At 45.7% G+C, this 25,321-nt stretch overlaps 1 protein-coding gene across 1 annotated transcript; it reads left to right on the top strand.

Annotated features, from left to right (window-relative positions):
• Positions 1–336: 336 nt before the first annotated feature.
• On the top strand, positions 337–20,769 carry LOC144513383 (UDP-N-acetylglucosamine transferase subunit ALG13-like; the record flags this gene model as incomplete). Its single annotated transcript, XM_078244442.1, has 15 exons — positions 337–476; positions 563–648; positions 802–1,069; positions 1,173–1,280; positions 1,519–1,669; positions 4,015–4,180; positions 9,459–9,494; positions 9,875–9,930; positions 10,218–10,286; positions 10,773–10,893; positions 12,130–12,249; positions 12,355–12,395; positions 14,601–14,718; positions 16,154–16,261; positions 19,801–20,769. Coding segments are annotated over 15 exons (1,950 nt in total), but the record flags the coding sequence as incomplete, so codon positions are not given.
• Between the last annotated feature and the right edge of the window lie 4,552 nt (positions 20,770–25,321).

Genomic DNA, 25,321 nt, shown 5'->3' with positions numbered 1-25,321 from the left:
CATTTTAATTTTTGACGTGTGTGTGCGTGTGTTATTAGATTTGTATAGTTTGTGTTTGGAAAGATGGCAGCCATTACTACAAGGTAACATTAGCGTTGGTAATTAATTTCTCAGACTTTAAATCCCCTCTGATGTCCTGTTATATAACCGTGCCGTTGGCATTCATCTCCATCCTCCATGTTATGGAGACGTATTGCATCTCACGCACACGCAGAACGGAGAGCCGACTGATCAGTCCGACTGGCTTTTTTCCTGACGGTCGGCCGTCGGGTTGGTGTGTCAGGGGCTTAAGAGAGAGCGTCTGATTGGTTGTCGGCCGTCGGGTTGGTGTGTCAGGGGCTTAAGAAAGAGCGTCTGATTGGTTTTGTGTTTCAGGTGCGTCTGGAGCCGAAGGGGAAGTACTACAATGCCTTCATCCAGGAAGTAGGAACGCACTCGTCAGCTGTCACGGTGTTCATCGAGGAGCTGGGAGAGAAGTAACACCCAAATCGGGGGGGGGGCACACTGCCTGGGGGAGGGGAGGGGGACAGCTGTTTGACTCAACATGTCCTCTCTGTCGCAGACATCTGGTTCCTCTCACCGATCTCAAACCTGTGAATCCAGTTCCTGCCTGGAACGTCGCTGCTCCTGCCAGGAAAGGAGACCTGGGTACGTTTACACCGAGAGTCAGAGACACACAGAGACACAGAGACACAGGCAGACGCACACAGAAAGACAGACACTCAGACACAAAGACACAGACACACTCTTACAGTTATAACACATGTAATACATAAACAGCCCTGTGTCTCTGTCTCTCAGACTCTGACTCTCGTGGTCAGCGCCATCATCGCCACCGTTACTTCAGGAAGTCTCGCGGCAGCAGCGGCATGAAGGGGGCGGAGCTTCTGATGGCGCCATCCTCCTCGTACGGCGGCCCGCCTCCCTCCGCCCTGCCCCCCCGCTTCCAGCCCGCGGGACACCTGCGGCCCCCCCCTCCCCTCTCTCCGGGCGCCATGACCTACGACCCCTACGCCCCTCCACATCACCACCACGCAGCCGCCAGGCCACCTCGCTACGGTGCCTCCAGGTGGGAACGCACAGCATCACATGACTCACACTGCATCACATGACTCACAGCGCATCACGTGACTCTGTGTGTGTGTGTCTGTGTGTTTCGTGGTTCTGGTCAGAAGCTCCACCCGTTTCCTGAACCGTCACCTGATTGGTCCTCAGTTGGCGTATTACCACCCTGGCAGGAGATATTACCACGACTACGATAACTACGCCTTCAGGTCAAGGTAAACACACACACGCACACACGCACACAGAGACACGCACGCACACAGCCTGTGATACCCAGATCCAGTGTATATATCAGATGAAATCACCAACATGTGTTAAAGACAGACGAGATGCTCCTTTGATCCTCAGCAGAGTTGTTGTGGTGGTGGTTGTATTATGTTGTTGTTGTGGTTACTGTTGTTGTTACGGTTGTTGTTGTTGTGGTGGTTACTGCTGTTGTTGTGGTGTGTTCAGGCGCAGTCGGCGCCAGCTGGCCGCGGCCCTCAACAAAGAGTGTCAGTTTGGTTTCTCTGCGGAGACGGTGGACGAGTCGAGTGACCTGGATGGAAACATCACGTACTACCAGCTGGACAACGGCAGCGAGGCCGTCTTCCCCCCTCTACCGGTGAGACAACACATTGCCTCGTTGCCTCAGACCCCTGAGCAAACGCCTTATTACCTCAGACCTCTGAGCAGCACTCGTGCAGCACACATGCAGACTAGGCCTGCATGATTCGGGGAAAAATTTGAATCGCGATTTTCTTTTTTTTTCTTTTTTAGGTTAGAATTGATATCACAATTCTCTGCCATGATTTTTTTCTCACGAAGTGTAATGTTTACTGCACACATGAACCATGACAAAGCTAAACAAGTTGGCAGTACCAAACATAGTTTGTTTTTGGCACCTAGAGCACATTGATCATCACCACCAGCATGTAAACACAGAGGCTTCAATGAATACAGGAAATAAAGTCCATAGTAGTGTCTTTCACGATGTGCGTATGGTTCCAGGTAATATTGTGATGATAAAGAAATGATATGTTGTGCAGCGCGGGAACCAGTGCTTTAGTGAGTGAAATACACTACCGGTCAAAGGTTTGGGGTCACTTATAAATTTCCATTCCAGACAAAATACCAGATCAGATCAGTTGCATTGTTTTTTTAATCAGGGCAGCAGTTTTCAGATTACATTATGTGATTACATAATTGCAAAAGGGTTCTTCTGTTGGTCACTTCTGTTGGAGACAGAAGTGACTGAAGAAACGCTTGAAATTCCATGCTTTTTGGTCTAAACATCATACCCAAATTAAAAGTGGTACAGCTCCCATATACTCTGACACTCTGGGGTGAGCCGGACATCATTGGAAAGGTGATTGATGTGGTTGTGTTTGTGTATTGTAGTTTTTTGGCTTTTTTCTTTGCACTTTTCAAATGGAAATAAAAAAACACACAGACATATCTGTAGAAAAAGAATCACATAAAATCCATTTTTGAGTCTTTTGGCTTCTGGATGTTTTCTGCAGTAAGCTGAGACGTGGCTAATGCCCTGTGTTGTCGGTCACCTGTCAGATATGTTTACAGCAGTGTAGTCTAATCATTTTACAGATGTATGACTTGGACGGAAATAGAAACCCTCCATTCTAGCCTCTGTAACTCTGTGTCAGTAAGAGAAGGCCGCAGACAGTTTGTCCAACGACCCAGATGTGAAGCAGTTCTCAGAAATAATGGTTATGCAACTAAATATTAGTGCAGTGATTCAAAGTAAAGCAAACCCTTGAGACATTTTTCAGTTTATACAGTAAATGTTTGAGTTTGTAAAGAAAAATGCAAATACTGCTTTTTTTTTTTTAAACAGCCTAATATTCCTTTTTCTTCACTTTCTGTAAAGGTAGAACACAAACCTGATCACTTTTGGTCATGTTTTGATTTGGAATTGAATGTGCAGTGTTCCCAATGCATTGATATTATGGAATTAAAAGCTATTCTAAGGATTTTGAGCATTATTCACTTTTTTAAACACACTGCTATTATTCTGAGCACAAATGTATATGGGAGCTGTACCACTTTTAATTTGGGTATGATGTTTAGACCAAAAAGTATGGAATTTCAAGCGTTTCTTCAGCCACTTGTGTCTACAACAGTCGAGAACCCTTTTTACATTATGGAAGCACATAATGTAATCCGAAAACTGCTGCCCTGATTAAAATGCCAATGCAACTGATCTCAGCTGGTATTCTGTCTGGAATGGACATTTATAAGTGACCCCAAACCTTTGACAGGTAGTGTATATTATCTGAATCAGAAGACTTTATTTTTCCTCTGGGGGAACATTGTTAAGTTGCAGTTGCTCAAAGTCAGATTTAAGATAAAAAGTCAATACTGTATAATTTTCAAGGCGTAACGACTTCTGGACCAATGAACACAAGACATTAAGAAGTTTGAAATACATTTTTCTATTAATCAAAAAGAGATCGTCTTAAAAAGATAGCAAAAACGTTAGTAAGAGGCAAAAAAAAAAAAATCAAACTGGGTCCAAAACGTCAAAAGAAGCTGCTGTACTTTTACTACATGAAGCTGGATAAAAGGTACCGTTGGGCACTGGTACTGAGGTCCATTTGTACCGGTACTGAGGTCCATGTGTACCGGTACTGAGGTCCATGCACCGGTACCCAAATGTTCCACAAGTTGAGCAGGAAAACAGAGAACTCAACTTGAATAAACGTTACTTAAAAGTTCAAAGTGAGTTGAAGATTAAATGTTATTGCTGCTGCAGGACCAATCACTGAATAACCTTTCACTACCACGTCTGAGAACCGCGTCAATAGAAACTCTCTGACTGAAAACCTGAGAGAGAGAGAGAGAGACAGACAGACAGACAGACAGACAGAAAAAAGAGTAAATGTGAAGATGAAATGGGCTGAATTTAAATGATGTTAATGTAATAGTGGTGTAATGTGTCTGGTCCCTCAGGGCCCAGCCGGAGCCCCGCCCCCCTCCATGGGAGCCCCCCCCCCTCCGTCTGGCTCCGCCTACCGTGCTCAGAGAGGCTCGGCGCCATCGGCAGCTCCACCCGGAAACACTGCCGTCTGTTCCTCAGAGGAGGACCAGGAGGACGCCAGCACCATGGAGGACCAGGGTGATTATTAATGTACTATATATATATACCCTAACCCAGCACCGTGGAGGACAGGAGTGATTTTTTATATATATATATATATATATATATATATATATATATATATATATATATATATATATATATATATATATATATATATCTTAACCCTAAGCACCGTGGAGGACCAGGGTGATTATTACACAGACTCAAAAACATGATTATTAATGGCTATATAACCCTATTATTATTATGATGTTACACCAAACAGCAGCCCTGAGATGATTTTTAATATTAACGGAACACGCCAACAATCTAAAGAATGTGTGATAGCAAAACCCACCAAACAACACCAAAACAAATTCCTTGTATGTGTTAAAAAACGTACTTGGCAATAAAACCCTTTCTGATTCTGACTTATTTTGACTTTGTCTTATTCCCGTATCCCCCAGAGTTAGATAAGTCCAGACATACTCTTCTCATCTCCGTGGGTGTCATAACTCGGTCTGACGCCCCCACCGCTAGCCTAATAACAAGGTCACATGACACACAGCCATCTTCTAACTGTATACATACTGGGAACTACATTCTCAGAAGGCCAAGCACTGTTACTCTCTGCTCCTCACCACGGGGCTTCAGGTGCTGCAAGCAAATCACACCGCCCAAGTAGCAGAAGTAGCAGTGCTTCGCCTTCTGAGAATATAGTTCCCAGTATGTATACGGTTAGAAGATGGCCATCCATCTTCGTCTGCTTATCCGGTATCGGGTCGCGGGGGTCGCAGCTTAAGCAGGGGACCCCAAACTTGCCTTTCCCGAGCCACATTAACCAGCTCCGACTGGGGGATCCCGAGGCGTTCCCAGGCCAGGTTGGAGATATAATCCCTCCACCTAGTCCTGGGTCTTCCCCGAGGCCTCCTCCCAGCTGGACGTGCCTGGAACACCTCCCTAGGGAGGCGCCCAGGGGGCATCCTTACCTGATGCCCGAACCACCTCAACTGGCTCCTTTCGACACGAAGGAGCAGCGGCTCTACTCCGAGCTCCTCACGGATAACTGAGCTTCTCACCCTATCTCTAAGGGAGACGCCAGCTACCCTCCTGAGGAAATCCATTTCTGCTGCTTGTACCCTGGATCTTGTTCTTTCGGTCATGACCATAGGTGAGAGTAGGAACAAAAACTGACCGGTAGATTGAGAGCTTTGCCTTCTGGCTCAGCTCTCTTTTCGTCACAATGGTGCGATAAATTGAATGTAATACCGCACTTGAACTCCTTCACTTGGGGTAAGGACTCATTCCCTACCTGGAGAAGGCACTCCATCGGTTTCCTGCTGAGAACCATGGCCTCCGATTTAGAGGTGCTGATCCTCATCCCAGCCGCTTCACCCTCGGCTGCGAACCGATCCAGTGAGTGCTGAAGGTCACAGGCCGATGATGCCATCAGGACCACATCATCTGCAAAAAGCAGCGATGAGATCCCCAGCCCACCGAACTGCAACCCCTCTCCACCCCGACTATTCCTCGATATCCTGTCCATAAATACTACAAACAGGATTGGTGACAAAGCGCAGCCCTGGCGGAGGCCAACTCTCTGAGTCCGACTTACTGCCGAGAACCCAGACACAGCTCTCGCTTTGGTCGTACAGAGATTGGATGGCCCTGAGAAGGGACCCTCACCCCGTACTCCCGCAGCACCTCCCACAGTATCTCCCGGCTCATACGCCTTCTCCAGATCCACAAAACACATGTAGACCGGTTGGGCATACTCGCAGGCTCCCTCCAGGATCCTTGCAAGAGTAAAGATCTGGTCTGTTGTTCCACGACCAAGACGGAATCCGCATTGTTCCTCTTCAACCTGAGGTTCGACTATCGACCGAACCCTCCTTTCCAGCACCTTGGAGTAGACTTTACCGGGGAGGCTGAGAAGTGTGATACCCCGTTTTTAAAAAGGGGAACCACCACCCCAGTCAGAGGTGTGAGTTGAAAGTCTGTCGGGGGCCTCCTCCAGATGTTCCCAATTTACCCGCACTACCGGTTTGGGCTTACCAGGTCTGTCCAGAGTCTTCCCCCACCCCCTGACCCAACTCACCACCAGATGGTGATTGGTTGACAGCTCCGCCCCTCTCTTCGCCCGAGTGTCCCAAACATACGGCCTCAGATCAGATGAAACGATTATAAAATCGATCATTGACCTTTGGCCTAGGGTGCTCTGGTACCAAGTACACTTATGAGCATCCCTATGTTCGAACATGGTGTTCGTTATAGACAATCCATGACTAGCACAGAAGTCCAACAACAAACAACCCACTCTGGTTTAGATCAGGGAGGCCGTTCCTCCCAATCACGCCTCTCCATGTGTCTCCATCATTACCCACATGCGCGTTGAAGTCCCCCAGCAGAACTATGGAGTCCCCCACTGGAGCCCCATGCAGGACTCCACTCAAGGTCTCCAAGAAGGCCGAATACTCCGAACTCTTGTTTGGTGCATATGCACAAACAGTCAGAGTTTTCCCCCCCACAACCCGCAGGCGTAGGGAGGCGACCCTCTCGTCCACCGGGTTAAACTCCAACGTAGCGGCACTCAGCCGGGGGCTTGTGAGTATCCCCACACCCGCCTGGCGCCTCACACCCTGGGCAACTCCGGAGAAGAAAAGAGTCCAACCCCTATCCAGGAGTATGGTTCCAGAACCAAGACTGTGCGTAGAGGTAAGCCCCACCAGATCTAACCGGTAGCGCTCCACCTCCCGCACAAGTTCCGGCTCCTTCCCCCACAGAGAGGTGACATTCCACGTCCCCAGAGCCAGCCTCTGCTGCCCGGGTCTGGTCCGTCGAGGCCCCTGACCTTCACTGCCACCCGTGTGGCAGCGCACCCGACCCCAGCGGTTCCTCCCACAGGTGGTGGGCCCACTGTGTGTCATGTGACCTTGTTATTTATACATGCTGTGACTATACAAAGCACAACATGTAAACAGGAAAATTAAGTTAATTATTAACGTATATATAACCTTATTATTAATAACATTTAAACCAAACCTCAGCCCAGAGATGATTATTAATATTAAACATCAACATCAATGAACCTATTGTTGCTTTACTGTATAAGTAATAAGAAAAAAAAGTTTAAGAAAATGCCGGAGAAGAGACAAAAACGCAAAAAAAAAGACAAAAGCATCCAAAAACCCTTGAAGAAGACGCCAGAACCAACTGAGATCTCACATTGTGAACTAAACATCAGCAGAGAGATGGAGGCTCTGGTGAAACGCTTGATTGGTCGTCTGGTTTCGGTTTTATTTCCAGACCCAAACAGGATCTGCAGGTCCAGAGCCAAAATCTGCAGAATTTAGCAACCGTCTTGACTGATCAGACTGATTTTAGAATTTCTTTTATTTGTTTAGAATCTGAGAAATCTGTTCCTGTGTGGCCCTGTTTTATGAGTCAGCGTTTAGCGACTGACAGGTTACTGTAGGAAACTAAAACGTAAACTGAAGAGTATGGCTGCACGATATTGGACAAAAACTGACATTGCGTTATTTCTTTTCATGCAATATACATTACGATATCAAAAAAGACTACGACATCTACATAGAAACTAAAAATGAAGGAACTTTTCTAATGTGAACCATTCTTTGTTGAACTTTGATGCTTTACAAACACCAGAGCAAGTAAGGCTGTGAAGACTCTTCTGAAGAGATCTTGGAGAGGGACATTAGGTAGTTAAATACACTGGTTGACTGACTTGACACCATTGTATTCATATAATACTATTAATCCAGGCTAAAGTCAAATGATATTAAGAATGTATGCATGTTGCTTCCTCTAAATGTCAGGTTGTGGTCGACTAGCGCACCTGCCTTGGTTGTTTGATGAATTGATCAGCACTGATTGTGATTGGTGGTTTGCTGTGCATGCAGAGCCTAGATGTCACACACTAGCAACAAACTGTGCATCCAAAAACACCTAAATCAGTGTAAATGATGTTATATCAGACTAGAGCTGGGCAATATATGGATATTATATCGATATCGTGAGAGACTAGATATTGTCTTAGATTTTGGATATTGTGATATCGTAATGACATAAGTGTCTTTTCCCGGTTTTAAAGGCTGCATTACAGTAAAGGGATGTCATTTTCTGAACTTTACAGACTGTTGTAGCTGTTCTATTATTTCTTTACCCATTTAGACATATCCACATTACTGATAATTATCAAAAATCTCTGTTAATATTTTGTGAAAGCACCAATAGTCAACACTACAATATCGTTGCGGTATCGATATCAAGGTATTTCGTCAAAAATATCGGGATATTTGATCGCCCGTCCCATATAAGAAACGGACTGCTGTTGTAGATTGGTGTTACGTTTCCAGCGTCGCGGCTCTGAACCGTAACGTTAGCTGGGACAGACGCCTTGTTTCTTCAGGCTAACCTCATTAGCTTTAGCCTGGCTGGGAGCAGCTTTCTGTGGTGATAAATGGCCGGGACGCTGCATTAATCAGGTGATTTAGTTTGTCTTTGCAGTGAGCATTAAACACTGACAGGGAAATGTGCATCACTGTGTCAGCAGCAGCTTACGCTACTTTTCTCCATATGCGCTTCCCATAACAATGAACCCCGTCAGACTAACGTTACGTCACATGACCACCTGTCTTAAAGGGGAAGGGTCGCCGCTAACAATCATGGAAAAGGAGAACGGGGAAAGTTTACTTTTCAATCAAGCAGCAAAGAAGTTGTAGCGTCAACATCACAACGTCCTGCGATGTAGACGATGAAACAACATATCGTGCAGCCCTACTGAAGAGCAATACAAACTAAAACCTTTAAGAAAAACAAACTAAACTCGACTATAACTCTTAAACTCTGTTTTGTAAACTCAGATTCTGATTGGCTGTTAATGTTTATCTCATTCTAATTTCGCTGAAAGTGATCCCAAAAATGTTGTTCGCCACCATCGTCGTCGTTATAGTTGTGCTTTTAGGAGTTGGAACTGTTCCTAAAACTTTATATTTACAGTTATCATTCTGGGTTAAGTCAGACAGATTCTCTCTGGTTGGATTAAATCTATTCTTCTGTCTGACAAACTGAATCATGAAACTGTCTGTGGCCGATGAAAGGCTCCAAACAACAAACCAAATAAAGTAGGAAGAAATAAATAATGTTTGGGCAGAGTAGACGCTTCCAGCGACTGAAACCCATCTTATGGATAGATTGATGTAGCGTGCGTGTAAGGAATGTAATCTCATGATTTCAGTCTGTCACTGCAGCTGCTGATTATAACGAATGATTTGTGTGTTTGTGTTTCTGTCAGCCGAGTACACGGAGGATTACATCTACATCACTCAGGGTGAGTCACAGTCACATGACTTTACAAAGAGCCGAGTCACAGTCGTGTGACTTTACAAAGAGCCGCGTTTTCCTGAAGGATTAGAAGAATCGGAAGCATCCGCTTTAACTGAAAAGGTCAAATGCAGTGGGCTTTCCTTTGTAAATGTAAGCCGTTTAAGTATCAGCCTTCCGGCGTTTGACACGGCCTTCCGACGTTTGCCCCCGTCACATCTACTGACGCAACCATGTTTAGAAATGTTCAGTGTAGTGTCTGAAATCTCTAACTATATAGTTCACTCTTTAATATGACTAGGGAGGGACTAGTGAGTGTGGTCTAGACCTACTCTATCTGTAAAGTGTCTCGAGATAACTCTTAAGTTTGACTGTTGACTGTTTCAGATCAGAGCTACCAGACCTCCGGGGTCTACAGCGCTGCAGAGCCCCAACAAACACAGGTAACCCCCCCCCCCCAAAAACACAGGTAACCCCCTGACCCAAACACAGGTAACACCCCCCCCCCAAACACAGGTAACCCCCTGACCCAGACACAGGTAACCCCCTCCCATGTGGAATTTATAGCTCTATTCAAACAGGGTCTAACCATTATTTGTCTCAGCTTTCACTACGTGACACATTTTTACTGCTAGAACACATTTAAAATACAGGCGATGATGTCAGAGTGATGTCATGAAGCTCAGAGCTGCAGCGGGGGGGACAAATAATGTTTCTTTTATTGTGAAAGGATGAGCAAGATGGAGGAAGTGCAGACTCTCCACCAAGACCTGAGATAAACTACAGCTACACACAGCAGGTACGCACGCACACAGGATGGTCGGGCTCGGTCCCATCAGCGTGATAAGGCATTGGACATTTTAATTTTCAAACAGCTGATTATGTAGGTGTGTGCCTGTGTTAACGTGAGCTTGTTGCTCCGTGTGATCTGATGACCTCATCTGTTGACATTTCTGAATGTCTTCCTCCAGCTGCTTCAGAAAAGCTTTCACACAAACACACCTACATGTGTCATTAGTCTGAGAACAACATGAGATGTTAACTGACGGGCTCGGGCAGAAAAATGTGGCCTGATCGGCACACACGCCTGTATCCGCGAGGTTTTGGCTTCACTTTGTACAGTGGGAGAAAGTGGAGACGCAGTGGCCATCTTTAGAGCAGTCTGAGCAGATGAAGTGACAAAGTGTTGGACGTGTTGTTATTCTTCTGTTGTCAGCGCTGAGACTGCAGCGCCATAACCAACCCACGAGTAAAATCCATTTTTTCCTTTGTGTGTGTGTCTCAGGTGGTAAAACCATTAGCAGTCATCTGCTCTTCACCATCCTCTTCCTCCTCTTCACCTTCGTCTCCGTCGTCACGAGTTCCTGCAGCTGCTCACCTGCCGGCCGCCACACAGACACGCTCAGGCACACACACACACACACACACACACACACACACACACACACACACACACACACACACACAGAGAGACACACACACACACACACAGAGACACACACACACACACAGACACACACACACACACACACACAGACACACACACACACAGAACACACACACACACAGAGACACACACACACACGAGACACACACACACACACACACACACACACAGCACACACACACACGAGACACACACACACACACACAGAGACACACACACACACACACACAGAGACACACACACACACACAGAGAGACACACACACACACACACACACACACAGAGACACACACACACACACAGAGAGCACACACACACACACACACACACACACACAGAGAGCTACACACACACACACAGAGAGACACACACACACACACACACACACACACACGAGACACACACACACACGAGCACACACACACACACACACGAGCACACACACACACACACACACAGAGACACACACACACACACACAGCACACACAGAGACACGACACACACACAGAGACACACAGACAGCACACACACAGACACACACACATCACTCTCAGACACACACACAGCACACACACACACACACACACAGACGAGACACACACTCACACACACACACACACACACACACAGACACTCACTACTCACACACACACACACACACACACACACACACACGAGACACACTCACACACACACACACACACAGAGGCCCGCACACACACACACACACTCTCACACACACACACACACACGCACTCTCACACACACACGCACTCTCACACACACTCACTCACACACTCACACACACACTCACTCACACACACAGAGACACACACACACACACACACACACACACGCTCAGGTACGCGCACGCACACACACACACACAGGCGCACACACACACACACGCACACACACAGGCGCACTCTCACACACACGCACACACACAGGCGCACTCTCACACACACGCACACACACAGGCGCACTCTCACACACACAGGCGCACTCTCACACACAGGCGCACACACACAGACACATGCTCAGGTACACACACACACACACACACACACACACACAGAGACACTCTCTCACACACACACAGATTCATTATTGGTGTGAAATGAAAACGGATGAACTCTGGCGCACTGAAGAAATTATGTCTCATATTTGTCATTTGATGTTTTCTGTTTTTAGTTGCCATGGCGATTCCCGCCTCCTCTCCCTGGTTGGTTAATGAGATGGGTGAGCCTCTCTGTACTGTGGTGGCTCCGCCCCCTTACTCCTACGATCCTAACGGCAGTGATTTACCCAGAGGTCAGAGGTCAAACTACAAAAACACAGCATCACTTCCTGCTGCAGCTTCCTGTCTCACTGTGTGTGTGTGTGTGTGTCTCTGTGTTTGTGTGTGTATGTGTATAGACTGCAGAGTCCTACAGTATTACTTCAACCTCGGAATCCAGGTGAGAGAACATTTTAATTTACACATCTGGGACATTTTTTTTCAATTGTATTTATAATATCAAATCATAACAAGAGTTATCTTGAGACACTTTCCAGATAGAGGAGGTCTAGACCACACTCTATCATTTACAGAGACCCAACAATTCCAGTAATTCCCCCAAGAGCAATCATTAGCAGTGGCTAATGCAACAGTGCCGAGGAAAAACTCCCTTTTAGGAAGAAACCTGGGACAGACCCAGGCTCTTGGTAGGCGATGTCTGACGGTGGTGATTGGGGGGGGTGATGAACAGTGGCAATAATAGTCGCAATAAAGATTAGGGGTGTGCAAAAAAATCAATTTGTTTTCAAATCGCGATTCAAGCTCTGCCAGGGTGTAACAGGGCGTAGCAGGGCACAGCAGAGCATGGCAGGGTGTAACAGGTCGTAGCAGGGCAGAGCATGACAGGGTGTAGCAGGGCACTTTAGGGCGTAGCAGGGCACAGCAGAGCATGGCAGGGTGTAGCAGGGCACAGCAGAGCATGACAGGGTGTAACAGGTCGTAGCAGGGCACGGCAGAGCATGACAGGGTGTAACAGGGCACTGCAGAGCGTAGCAGGGCACTGCAGGGTGTAGCAGGGCACGGCAGAGCATGACAGGGTGTAGCAGGGCACTGCAGAGCGTAGCAGGGCACAGCAGAGCATGACAGGGTGTAGCAGGGCACTTTAGGGTGTAGCAGGGCACAGCAGAGCATGACAGGGTGTAGCAGGACGTAGCAGGGCACTAGAGGGTATAGCAGGGTGTAGCAGGGCATAGCAGAGCATGACAGGGTGTAACAGGGCGTAGCATGGCACTGCAGAGCATAGCAGGGTGTAGCAGGGCACTGGAGGGTATAACAGGGTGTAGCAGGACGTAGCAGTGCAAGCAGAGCATGATAGGGTGTAACAGGGCGTAGGAGGGCACAGCAGAGCATGACAGGGTGTAACAGGGCGTAGCAGGGCACTGCAGAGCGTAGCAGGATGTAGCAGGGCACTGCAGGACGTAGCAGGGCACTGCAAGGTGTAGCAGGGCACTGGATGGTATAACGGGGCGTAGCAGCGCAAAGCAGAGCATGGCAGGATGTAGCAGGGCACAGCAGAGCTTGACAGGGTGTAGCAGGGCACTGCAGGGTGTAGCAGGGCATTGCAGAGCGTAGCAGGATGTAGCAGGGCATGGCAGAGCATAGCAGGACGTAGCAGGGCATAGCAGGGTGTGCAGCAGGACCACGGACACAGCTGCAACCATGATTTAGGTTTCACCCTAATCCAAGGAAACATGCTGGGCGAAAAGAAAACATATGGTCTCCGGGGAGTAAACTCCCCAGAGCTAGGTTAGTAACAAGCATTTCTGGGACATGGATGCACACAGATGGAAAGAGAGAGGAGAGAGAAGCTCAGTGTGTCAGAGGAAGTCCCCCGGCAGTCTAAAACTATAACAGCAGAACTAAGAGAGACAGGTTAAGGAGAGGAGCCTGGTCGGGCTAGAACTCTCCCCACCCGGATCGGCTGTACTGGCCTGCCTCTCTCTACTTTTATTATATTATTGATTATATGGTAATCTGACGACTATGACGAGAAGCAGAGAACAGAAGGGGTGCTGTGGCTGTGCTGCAACTCCTCACTCCCTAACTATAAGTTTTATCAAAGAGGAGCGTTTGAAGTTTACTCTTAAATGTGGTAACGGTGTCTGCCCCCCCCCCCCGAACCCAGACTGGGAGCTGGTTCCACAGGAGAGGAGCCTGATAGCTGAAGGCTCTGGCTCCTGAACCCAGACTGGGAGCTGGTTCCACAGGAGAGGAGCCTGGTAGCTGAAGGCTCTGGCTCCCATTCTACTTTTAGAGACTCTAGGAACCACAAGTAACTCTGAATTCTGGGAGTGTAGTGCTCTAGTGGGACAGTAAGGTACTAAGAGCTCTTCTAGATATGATGGTGCTAGACCATTTAGAGCTTTGTAGGTCAGGAGAAGGATTTTAAAATCAATCCTGGATTTTACAGGAAGCCAACGCAGAGAAGCTAATACACATTATATATTTTCGAACCGTTGTTTTTGTCATTTTGACTTTCAGACAGAACGTGAATATTACGCAGCGAAAAAGTGACTGCTGGGTATCAGTAGTTATGATGTCCCGTCCTCGGTGTGTAACGGCTTTTAGAATATAAAATGTTAATAAATGTTTAATATTTCCCCAGTGGTACCATCAGAGCTGCTGGCAGCAGCAGCAGCAGGTGTACCCCACCTCCTCCCCGGACTCCTCCTACTCCTACCAGCACTACCCCCCCTACCTGAGCCAGGAGCCCCCCCTGCACGGTAAGACCCTCTCTGATTGGCTCCTACCTGAGCCAGGAGCACTCCCTGTATGGTAAGACCCTCTCTGATTGGTCCCCCAGATGCTGCTGGGATCAAACCTTCAGAACAGTTTTTACACATTATGGTCCAATCGCTCGGTATGCAGAAATATTCAAACACACACAAACAGAATATGCAACAATAACAGAAGTGGGCGTTGTTGTGAAGGGGTTAAAACCTGCCAGTTTACAGCACTGCAACTGGACAAGGATCAAGGATCTTAACTCTTCTCTTCTGTGCTTCTGTCAGCTTTGTTTTGGCGCAGCTCCGTGCTGCATTCATGGAAACAGGACATCAGGGCATCATCTTAAATGAGCTCCGTACTTCAGCGTGAAGCTGCGTTCAGATAAAAAAAAAAAAGCAGTCGCCGCAGGGTGGTGCAACATCCTGTTGTGTTTTTTAACCCCCCCAAAGTAGCATAAGTAGACTTTATATTTCACTGTAACAGTTTTTCGTCAGATCGTTTATAGAACTCAACGTTTCCTACTGCACCTGAAGGCAGCTTCATTTCATGGAGAAAGAGAGAAAGAAAAGAGACGCGACATGTAGCTTTTTCACAAACTCCCGACAGTTCAGAGCTTGCGTTTGGTGTTTTAAATCCTTCTTGTGGCAGAGATAGAGGCAGTGATGTAACTGTTTCCCGTTTCCTGTGTGTGTGGCAGAGATAGAAGCAGTGATGTCACGGTTTCCTGTGTGTGTGGCAGAGATAGAAGCAGTGATGTCACTGTTTCCTGTGTGTGTGGCGCAGAGAGAGGCAGTGATGTCACTGTTTCCTGTGTGTGTGGCGCAGAGAGGCAGTGATGTCACTGTTTCCTGTGTGTGTGGCGCAGAGAGAGGCAGTGATGTCACTGTTTCCTGTGTGTGTGGCGCAGAGAGAGGCAGTGATGTCACTAACAATTTGAGTATAGATTTAGATTAGAATGAAAAACAGATTTGAATGTTAAATTGCTAGCTGTTTCTGATTGGCTACTGTTAGTGTTTGTAATACCTAATTAAAGTTTGAATGTTACATATCTAGTCGTTCTGATTGGCTGCTGTAAATTGAAATTGAATGTCAATTGTCAAAATCATGGTTGCTACACCTGTAGATATAATTTCTATATTCACATGGCTTTTTTGATACCTGGGAAACTAATAACTGTTGTTTGTCATTCAATGATATGATTGGGGGGGTGAGCTCTCTGTCTTTCTATTACGAGTTTACAGACAGGTCTCTGCTGATTGGCTATCAGCTGGGTTCACATGTTCAGAGGAGACATGTCCTTCAACACGGTAACCGTAGCAACACGCTGCACACCGTTTAGAGATGAATGTGGCCCTGGTGTTACTCAGTAACAGGAAATGCAACCTCTACTTCCTGTATCCTGTCTGACCCGTCCGTGTCTTCTGCCCCCAGCTGCCCCCCCCTCGTACCCCGAGATGGCTCGAGGGTCCCATCAGCCCCCCTCCTCCTACCCAGAATCCAGCAGGGCAGCAGATGGACAGCCGGACGGACACGGCGGCGGTCAGTAGACTCCTCCTCCCTAACATACACTCAACTAAATTATAAACACAACTCTTTTGTTTTTGGCGCCATTTTTCATGATCTGAACTCAAAGTTCTAAGACTTTTCCATGAACACAAAAGGCCTATTTCTCTCAAATATTGTTCACAAATCTGTCAAAATCTGTGTTAATGAGCACGAGATTATCCATCCACCTCACAGGTGTGGCATATCAAGATGCTGATTAGACAGCAGGATTATTGCACAGGTGCACAAGTGTTTATAATTTAGTTCAGTGTATATTAGAAGTATTAAAGGTCCCATGACATGGTGCTCTGTGGATGCTTTTATATAGACCTTAGTGGTCCTCTAATACTGTGTCAGAAGTCTCTTTTATATAGACCTTAGTGGTCCCCTAATACTGTATCTGAAGTCTCTTTTATATAGACCTTAGTGGTCCCCTAATACTGTATCTGAAGTCTCTTTATATAGACCTTAGTGGTCCCCCTAATACTGTATCTGAAGTCTCTTTTATATAGACCTTAGTGGTCCCCTAATACTGTATCTGAAGTCTCTTTTATATAGACCTTAGTGGTCCCCTAATACTGTAGCTGAAGTCTCTTTTATATAGACCTTAGTGGTCCCCTAATACTGTATCTGAAGTCTCTTTATATAGGCCTTAGTGGTCCCCTAATACTGTATCTGAAGTCTCTTTATATAGACCTTAGTGGTCCCCTAATACTGTATCTGAAGTCTCTTTATATAGACCTTAGTGTCCCCTAATACTGTATCTGAAGTCTCTTTTATATCGACCTTAGTGGTCCCCTAATACTGTATCTGAAGTCTCTTTATATAGACCTTAGTGGTCCCCTAATACTGTATCTGAAGTCTCTTTTATATAGACCTTAGTGGTCCCCTAATACTGTATCTGAAGTCTCTTTTACAGTCAGGTCCATAAATATTGGGACATCGACACAATTCTAATCTTTTTGGCTCTATACACCACCACAATGGAGTTGAAATGAAACGAACAAGATGTGCTTTAACTGCAGACTTTCAGCTTTAATTTGAGGGTATTTACATCTATATCAGGTGAACGGTGTAGGAATTACAACAGTTTCTGTATGTGCCTCCCACTTTCTAAGGGACCAAAAGTAATGGGACAATTGGCTGCTCAGCTGTTCCATGGCCAGGTGTGTGTTATTCCCTCATTATCCCATTTACAAGGAGCAGATAAAAGGTCCAGAGTTCATTTCAAGTGTGCTATTTGCATTTGGAATCTGTTGCTGTCAACTCTCAATATGAGATCCAAAGAGCTGTCACTATCAGTGAAGCAAGCCATCATTAGGCTGAAAAATCTAAACAAACCCATCAGAGAGATAGCAGAAACATTAGGTGTGGCCCAATCAACTGTTGGGAACATTCTTAAAAAGAAAGAACGCACCGGTGAGCTCAGCAACACCAAAAGACCCGGAAGACCACGGAAAACAACTGTGGTGGATGACCGAAGAATACTTTCCCCTGGTGAAGAAAAACACCCTTCACAACAGTTGGCCAGATCAAGAACACTCTCCAGGAGGTAGGTGTATGTGTGTCAAAGTCAACAATCAAGAGAAGACTTCACCAGAGTGAATACAGAGGGTTCACTACAAGATGTGAACCATTGGTGAGCCTCAAAAACAGGAAGGCCAGATTAGAGTTTGCCAAACATCTAAAAAACCTTCACATTTCTGGAACAACATCCTATGGACAGATGAGACAAAGATCAACTTGTACCAGAGTGATGGGAAGAGAAGAGTATGGAGAAGGAAAGGAACTGCTCATGATCCAAAGAATACCACCTCATCAGTGAAGTATGGTGGTGGTAGTGTCATGGCGTGGGCATGTATGGCTGCCAATGGAACTGCTTCTCTTGTATTTATTGATGATGTGACTGCTGACAAAAGCAGCAGGATGAATTCTGAAGTGTTTCGGGCAATATTATCTGCTGATATTCAGCCAAATGCTTCAGAACTCATTGGACGGCGCTTCACAGTGCAGATGGACAATGACCCGAAGCATACTGCGAAAGCAACCAAAGAGTTTTTTAAGGGAAAGAAGTGGAATGTTACGCAATGGCCAAGTCAACCACCTGACCTGAATCAGATTGAGCATGCATTTCACTTGCTGAAGACAAAACTGAAGGGAAAATGCCCCAAGAACAAGCAGGAACTGAAGACAGTTGCAGTAGAGGCCTGGCAGAGCATCACCAGGGATGAAACCCAGCGTCTGGTGATGTCTGTGCGTTCCAGACTTCAGGCTGTAATTGATTGCAAAGGATTTGCAACCAAGTATTAAAAAGTGAAAGTTTGATTTATGATTGTTAATCTGTCCCATTACTTTTGGTCCCTTAAAAAGTGGGAGGCACATATACAAACTGTTGTAATTCCTACACCGTTCACCTGATTTGGATGTAAATACCCTCAAATTAAAGCTGAAAGTCTGCAGTTAAAGCACATCTTGTTCGTTTCATTTCAACTCCATTGTGGTGGTGTATAGAGCCAAAAAGATTAGAATTGTGTCGGTGTCCCAATATTTATGGACCTGACTGTATATAGACCTTAGTGGTCCACTAATACTGTATCTGAAGTCTCTTTTATATAGGCCTTAGTGGTCCCCTAATACTGTATCTGAAGTCTCTTTATATAGACCTTAGTGGTCCCCTAATACTGTATCTGAAGTCTCTTTTATATAGACCTTAGTGGTCCCCTAATACTGTATCTGAAGTCTCTTTTATATAGACCTTAGTGGTCCCCTAATACTGTATCTGAAGTCTCTTTATATAGACCTTAGTGGTCCCCTAATACTGTATCTGAAGTCTCTTTTATAGAGACCTTAGTGGTCCCCTAATACTGTATCTGAAGTCTCTTTATATAGGCCTTAGTGGTCCCCTAATACTGTATCTGAAGTCTCTTTTATAGAGACCTTAGTGGTCCCCTAATACTGTATCTGAAGTCTCTTTTATAGAGGCCTTAGTGGTCCCCTAATACTGTATCTGAAGTCTCTTTTATATAGACCTTAGTGGTCCCCTAATACTGTATCTGAAGTCTCTTTCCTGAAATTCAGCCTTGGTGCAGAATTACAGCCACTAGAGCCAGTCCCACAATGAGCTTTACTTAGGATGTGCCATTTCTGTGTCTGTAGCTTTAAATTATTGAGGAGGAGAGGGGTGGGGCAAGGCAGAGCAGGATACCCAGGGCTCGGTTTACACCTATCACCATTTCTAGCCACTGGGGGGCCATAGGCAGGCTGGGGGAACTCATATTAATGTTAAAAAAACCTCATAAAGTGACATTTTCATGCCATGGGACCTTTAATGGACGACAGCGTTTTAAACTGATCTCAGCAGCTTTTCTGACATTTGTCTTTTTTCAACATTTGCCGTCTTTTCCGACCTTTATCACGCTGTAAGGAATGTTTTTTGAGGGTTTGACGTTTTTGTCGTTTTCTTTAACATTTCATAAATCTCAGCAGCTGCTGAAGATGTCATATTATCTAACATAACTCGCTTTTTGTTTTAGGCCCCTCCCCCTCCATGGATGGCTCCTCCTCCCTAAGCCCCACCCCTCCAGGCTCCACCCCCTCTGCTCTGCTGTATCAGGACCAAACGCTCCCCCCTCCCCCGCTGCTGCACCTGCCGTATGAAGCTCCGCCCCCGGCTGCCTACCTGCCCTCCGCCCCTTCCCCTCACACCCCCCACCTGGCCCACCACCCCCCCTACCACGCCTGCCTCCCCCCCGCCACCCACTGGGGGGCGCTGCAGAGCGGGGGCGGAGCCACACGCATCTACTGCCCCGCCCCCAACCCTGGTCACATGGTGGGTTACATCACAGGCCCCCCCGCCCACCACACGACCACGCACTACCTCCCCTCTGCCATGTAACCTAACAGAGCTAACAATGTAGAGAATATTTAGAAATTTAATTTAAAAAAAGAATTTATTTTTGAGAAAAAAAGAATTTATTTTTGCCATCATGGTTTTTCTGTTAGCATGTTAGCACGTTAGCTAACACACACAACTTACCTCACTGTTAGCTTGAGGCTAACAACACCCTTTGTTTTCAATGAGCAATGCTAACAGCGCTAACAAGACCATTTACCAACCAAATGTTAAAAAAAGACTTAAATCTGAGAATAAATCATTCTCATTTTAGCGTTGTGGTTTTCCTTTTAGCTTGTTAGCATGTTAGCTTCAGTTCTGCACATGCTAACAGTTAGCTCGTGGCTAACTGAAGCTGCCTCAGAATCACTTCCTGTTTGTTTGGACACTTGTTGAGTTTTTGAAGTTGTCTGGAGCCAGCCAATCAGGGAGTGGGGGCGTGGCTCGTTGAAGTCGTCCAGAGCCAGCCAATCAGGGAGAGGGGGCGTGGCCCGTTGAAGTTGTCCAGAGCTAGCCAATCAGGGAGAGGGGGCGTGGCCAGTCCCTGTTACTGCAGAGGGATTTATTTATGTTGATGTTCAAACTGTTAATAAAGATTGTTTCACCAGCAGACTTTTACTCTCGAGTCATCATTCAAACATCGGCCGGACAAATCAGAGCACGCTGTTCATCACATGGTCAACATGGTCCGGACCAATCAGAGAGCACGCTGTTTATCACGTGATCGCCAGGTCTGCGCAGAATTGGTCACCGGCGATCAATCATCTCATAATCAATTAACTCATACAAAGTTTGTTTTTCTATGTGTTAGGTTTGTGAGAATAACATAAAAACACAAACCACATCTTATGGGTGTATTAAGATCATTAATACTGTGACATTTGTGTAACCATTATTTTGTGGCTGCATATCACATAACTGCAAAAAACTAATTCCTCACACAGTCAAAGTTCAGTTTCAATAAATGGATTGGTTTATTTGACAATTGCAGTAACAACATCATCAGTGAAACTGTCAAAACACTAATTACTACTCCGATAGGCACAACCTGTTGGCAATTACAATGGGGTTCCCACACAACGGAGCAGGTGTGTGATTTCTTGTCAGCCAATTAGGTAGGTTTAAAAGCCACCTGAGAACCTGGTTTTGATCTCAAACAATGGAGGGAAAAATCTGCACCACCGCGAGGGATAGCCAAGGTGCTGTGATGCTCAGAGTGAGCAGAGAAACCGCTGAAAGACTGACAACTGGTGAGTTACCTTAATACCATTATACATGTGGGTGGCAATTATTGAAATGATTGAGATCTGTTTTTTTCCAGCAGGTTAGAGCTGCAGAAAACAATCAAGGTACATTCTCTTTTTACTATGCCAAACATGAATATTAAAATGCATATGGACCATTCTTTTCAATGTTGTGGCTCTCTTTCTCTGTAGTAAACCCGCAAATAGCAAGGGTTGTGACCCAACCTCTTGTCTTCCCCACTCCTCAACCTTTATTCACCCAGGGCTCTACTTCTGCTCCTCCTCCCCAGCCTATAGCCCCCACCACCACCACCCACACTCTGGTCCGTACACAGCCAGCAACCGTCCCACCGAGCCCTACTGCTGAAACCAACCCACCACAGCAGTCATCCTCTTCAGGCAGCTTCCATCCATTTTCATCCAGACAGCCAGAATCCCAGACAGGTACAGTGAATTAGTTTGTAATCTAAGGATTAGAATATGAAGTTAATGGCTTTTAACAACACTGCAATGTTTTTACAGAAATCACACACAGAACAACATTGCTGCTACTGGAGCTGACCAGACAATACCACAACATCCACAACAACAACACAGCCTTTTACAAAAAACTGGAACATGCCTTCACAGAAGATACACATTCACACTGGACAAGATAAGAAGGAAACTTGGTAACATGCTTACCACTTATAAAGAGGGCTAAGGACAGATCTCGAGCAACAGGAGAGGGCAACATCAGCTGGGAATATTACCTGGTAAGTGCCTGCTCTGTATCTACATCTTAAATGTAATAGGGGGACTTTCTGAAAGGTTCTCAGTCTTCCATAATTCTTTCTCAGTATTTTTCCACCCACAGCTATAGGGCGTCATCAGCACACTCTGGAAGAGGGGGGATGATCACAGCAAGGAATGTTAAAATACCTATTTGTGCCTGTCTTGATTTTTAACTGAAATTCTGTGTCCTTTTTTACAGCAAATGTATGAAATATTTGGTGGCTCTGGGGTGGGGAGTGCACCACCCGGCACCATTATTTCCACACCACTCTTCAAATAGGAAAGCAGCAACAAGAAATAATTGGGTTGCTGAAAGAAAATCACTAAAAATAAATGTTAAATGATATTATGTGGCTGTCTTATTGATACATAAAGAAACTTAAACACCAGAAAATGAGCAGTGGTTAGATGGTTCACATTTCCAGTGGTGAAATACTCCCATGATCCCCTGCTGATTTAGCCTGGGTTCTTACTCCCCAGTTACCATGAGCTGCCACTCGGAGGCACAGCAGAAGTCTTGATAATGTAGAGGCACTTCAAATCAAAATGCCTTAAGGTTAAAACTGTAAGGTAACAGTCTCACAAGTTAAAGTCATTAAATTGGTTATGACCCTTATACATTTTCTGCAACCCTCCTTAGAGCCTTCTAAAACACAGTATTACTACTTTGAACTTGGCATTTGACCCGAGGTGCCTTACATCACCCTGTGGCATACTGCACACAGCTCCCAAAAACGTGTAAAGGAAAAAAGGGGCTATGACTGTAAAATAAAGTGTATCTTATCTTTAAAGGTGGGCACAAATCATGTCTCTGTAATGAGAGGCATCATGATTGTTGGGTGTGGATCCTCAATGTCCTGTTGAAGAAGACCCTGCTCATCTTCATCAACTCGGTCACCAGAATCTAAACAAATGTTGTGTAGAATGCAACATGTTGTGACTGATGTTTTCCACTTCCTTCATGTGCAGACACTTGAGCCTCCTAAACTTTGACTTTAAGATTCAAAATGCATGCTCAATGGCCACACAGCTGCATTGAGCTTTCTGTTGAAGAGCCTTTGCCTAACAGTAAGGTGCCCATTATCCCTGTAGGGCTTCATCAAATGTAGCGACAAAGGGTAGGCTGAATCAGCAATGATGTGCATCCCCTCTGGTACCAGAGCCTGAGGATTTCATTCCAGTTGCCGTGCTACATCAGTGTATCGAAATGCTCTTGCATCATGCCAACTTCCAGGGTGTCCTACATTGACATGACAAAAGCAGCGCTCGCTGTCACAGAATCCGGTGAGAATGATGGAGTAAAACTGTTTCCTGTTATAATAGGCTATGGGGTTGTTGCAAAATGGTTTAACAATGGGAATGTGACATCCATCAAGAGCACAGACGGTATTTGGAAAGAAGGCTGTTGCGATGTGTGAAGTGCTTCCCCTGTGGGCCATGAAATGTGATGTGACAGATGTGTGTTGACCAGTGAACAGAACTGATGGAGATGGGTTGACATGGTGGATTCTTATATCCCTTTATTATTCCATCGTTTTTAAGCGTTTTAATCTGCCAAGAATGTAGGAACATTTCTAAACTCATTAGGCTACATGATCATTTAGGAGCATCATCAAAACGGTGTGGATGGGATCATTGTCATGCTGAAAGACCCAGCCACGTTTCATCTTCAATGATGGAAGGAGGTTTTCACTCAAAATCTCACGATACATGGCCCCATTCATTCTTTCCTTTACACGGATCAGTCGTCCTGGTCCCTTTGCAGAAAAACAGCCCCAAAGCATGATGGTTCCACCCCCATGCTTCACAGTAGGTATGGTGTTCTTTGGATGCAACTCAGCATTCTTTCCCCTCCAAACACGACGAGTTGAGTTTTTACCAAAAAGTTCTATTTTGGTTTCATCTGACCATATGACATTCTCCCAATCCTCTTCTGGATCATCCAAATGCTCTCTAGCAAACTCCAGACGGGCCTGGACATGTACTGGCTTAAGCAGGGGGACACGTCTGGCACTGCAGGATTTGAGTCCCTGGCGGCGTAGTGTGTTACTGATGGTAGCCTTTGTTACTTTGGTCCCAGCTCTCTGCAGGTCATTCACTAGGTCCCCCCGTGTGGTTCTGGGATTTTTTGCTCACCGTTCTTGTGATCATTTTGACCCCCACGGGGAGATCTTGCGTGGAGCCCCGGATCGAGGGAGATTATTAGTGGTCTTGTATGTCTTCCATTTTCTTATAATTTCTCCCACAGTTGATTTCTTCACACCGAGCTGCTTACCTGTTGCAGATTCAGTCTTCCCAGCCTGGTGCAGGTCTGGTGTCCTTTGACAGCTCTTTGGTCTTGGACATAGTGGAGTTTGGAGTGTGACTGTTTGAGGTTGTGGACAGGTGTCTTTTATACTGATAACCAGTTCAAACAGGTGCCATTAATACAGGTAACGAGTGGAGGACAGAGGAGCCTCTTAAAGAAGAAGTTACAGGTCTGTGAGAGCCAGAAATCTTGCTTGTTTGTAGGTGACCAAATACTTATTTTCCCGAGGAATTTGCAAATAAATTCATTAAAAATCCTACAATGTGATTTTTTTTTTTTCTCATTTTGTCTCAATTACAGGCCTCTCTCATCTTTTTAAGTGGGAGAACTTGCACAAGTGGTGGCTGACTAAATACTTTTTTGCCCCACTGTATATATAATCCCATGTAACAGACAGCCTGGGATATAAAGCAATAATCAGACTAACTAATACTTCCTGTCTGGAGACTGTCAACGAGTCAATGTGGAGTTTGAAGAAACTTTATTAACAAAACAGATTTAAAGTCTTTACAGCTTCCTGAAGGTCAGAACAGAGCTTAAAGGTTACACTGCTTCACACTTCCTGCACCTTTCTGACGTTTGTTTGGCTTCTCGACACGAGTCTCTGAACTCTACTAACCCCTAACATGCTAACATGCTACAAACGTCAATAAAGAGACAAAGACATTAAAATAACACACACGACAAGACATGCAAAAAAAAGAGACAAAACCTACCAGAGCATAGACACTCGTCTCGTCTCTGAACTCGACTCCAAAATGTATAGAAAGAAATGTAGAGAAAGTTTAAAAAATATAAAGGCAGCAGACGGAGACTTACACCTGATTTCCGATGAT

The sequence above is a fragment of the Sander vitreus genome, unplaced genomic scaffold (genome assembly GCF_031162955.1).
Source record: "Sander vitreus isolate 19-12246 unplaced genomic scaffold, sanVit1 ctg238_1, whole genome shotgun sequence".
NCBI classification, from domain to species: Eukaryota; Metazoa; Chordata; class Actinopteri; order Perciformes; family Percidae; genus Sander; species Sander vitreus.
Note: the sequence above shows the minus strand (reverse complement) of the source record. Positions and strands in the feature narration are given on the sequence as shown.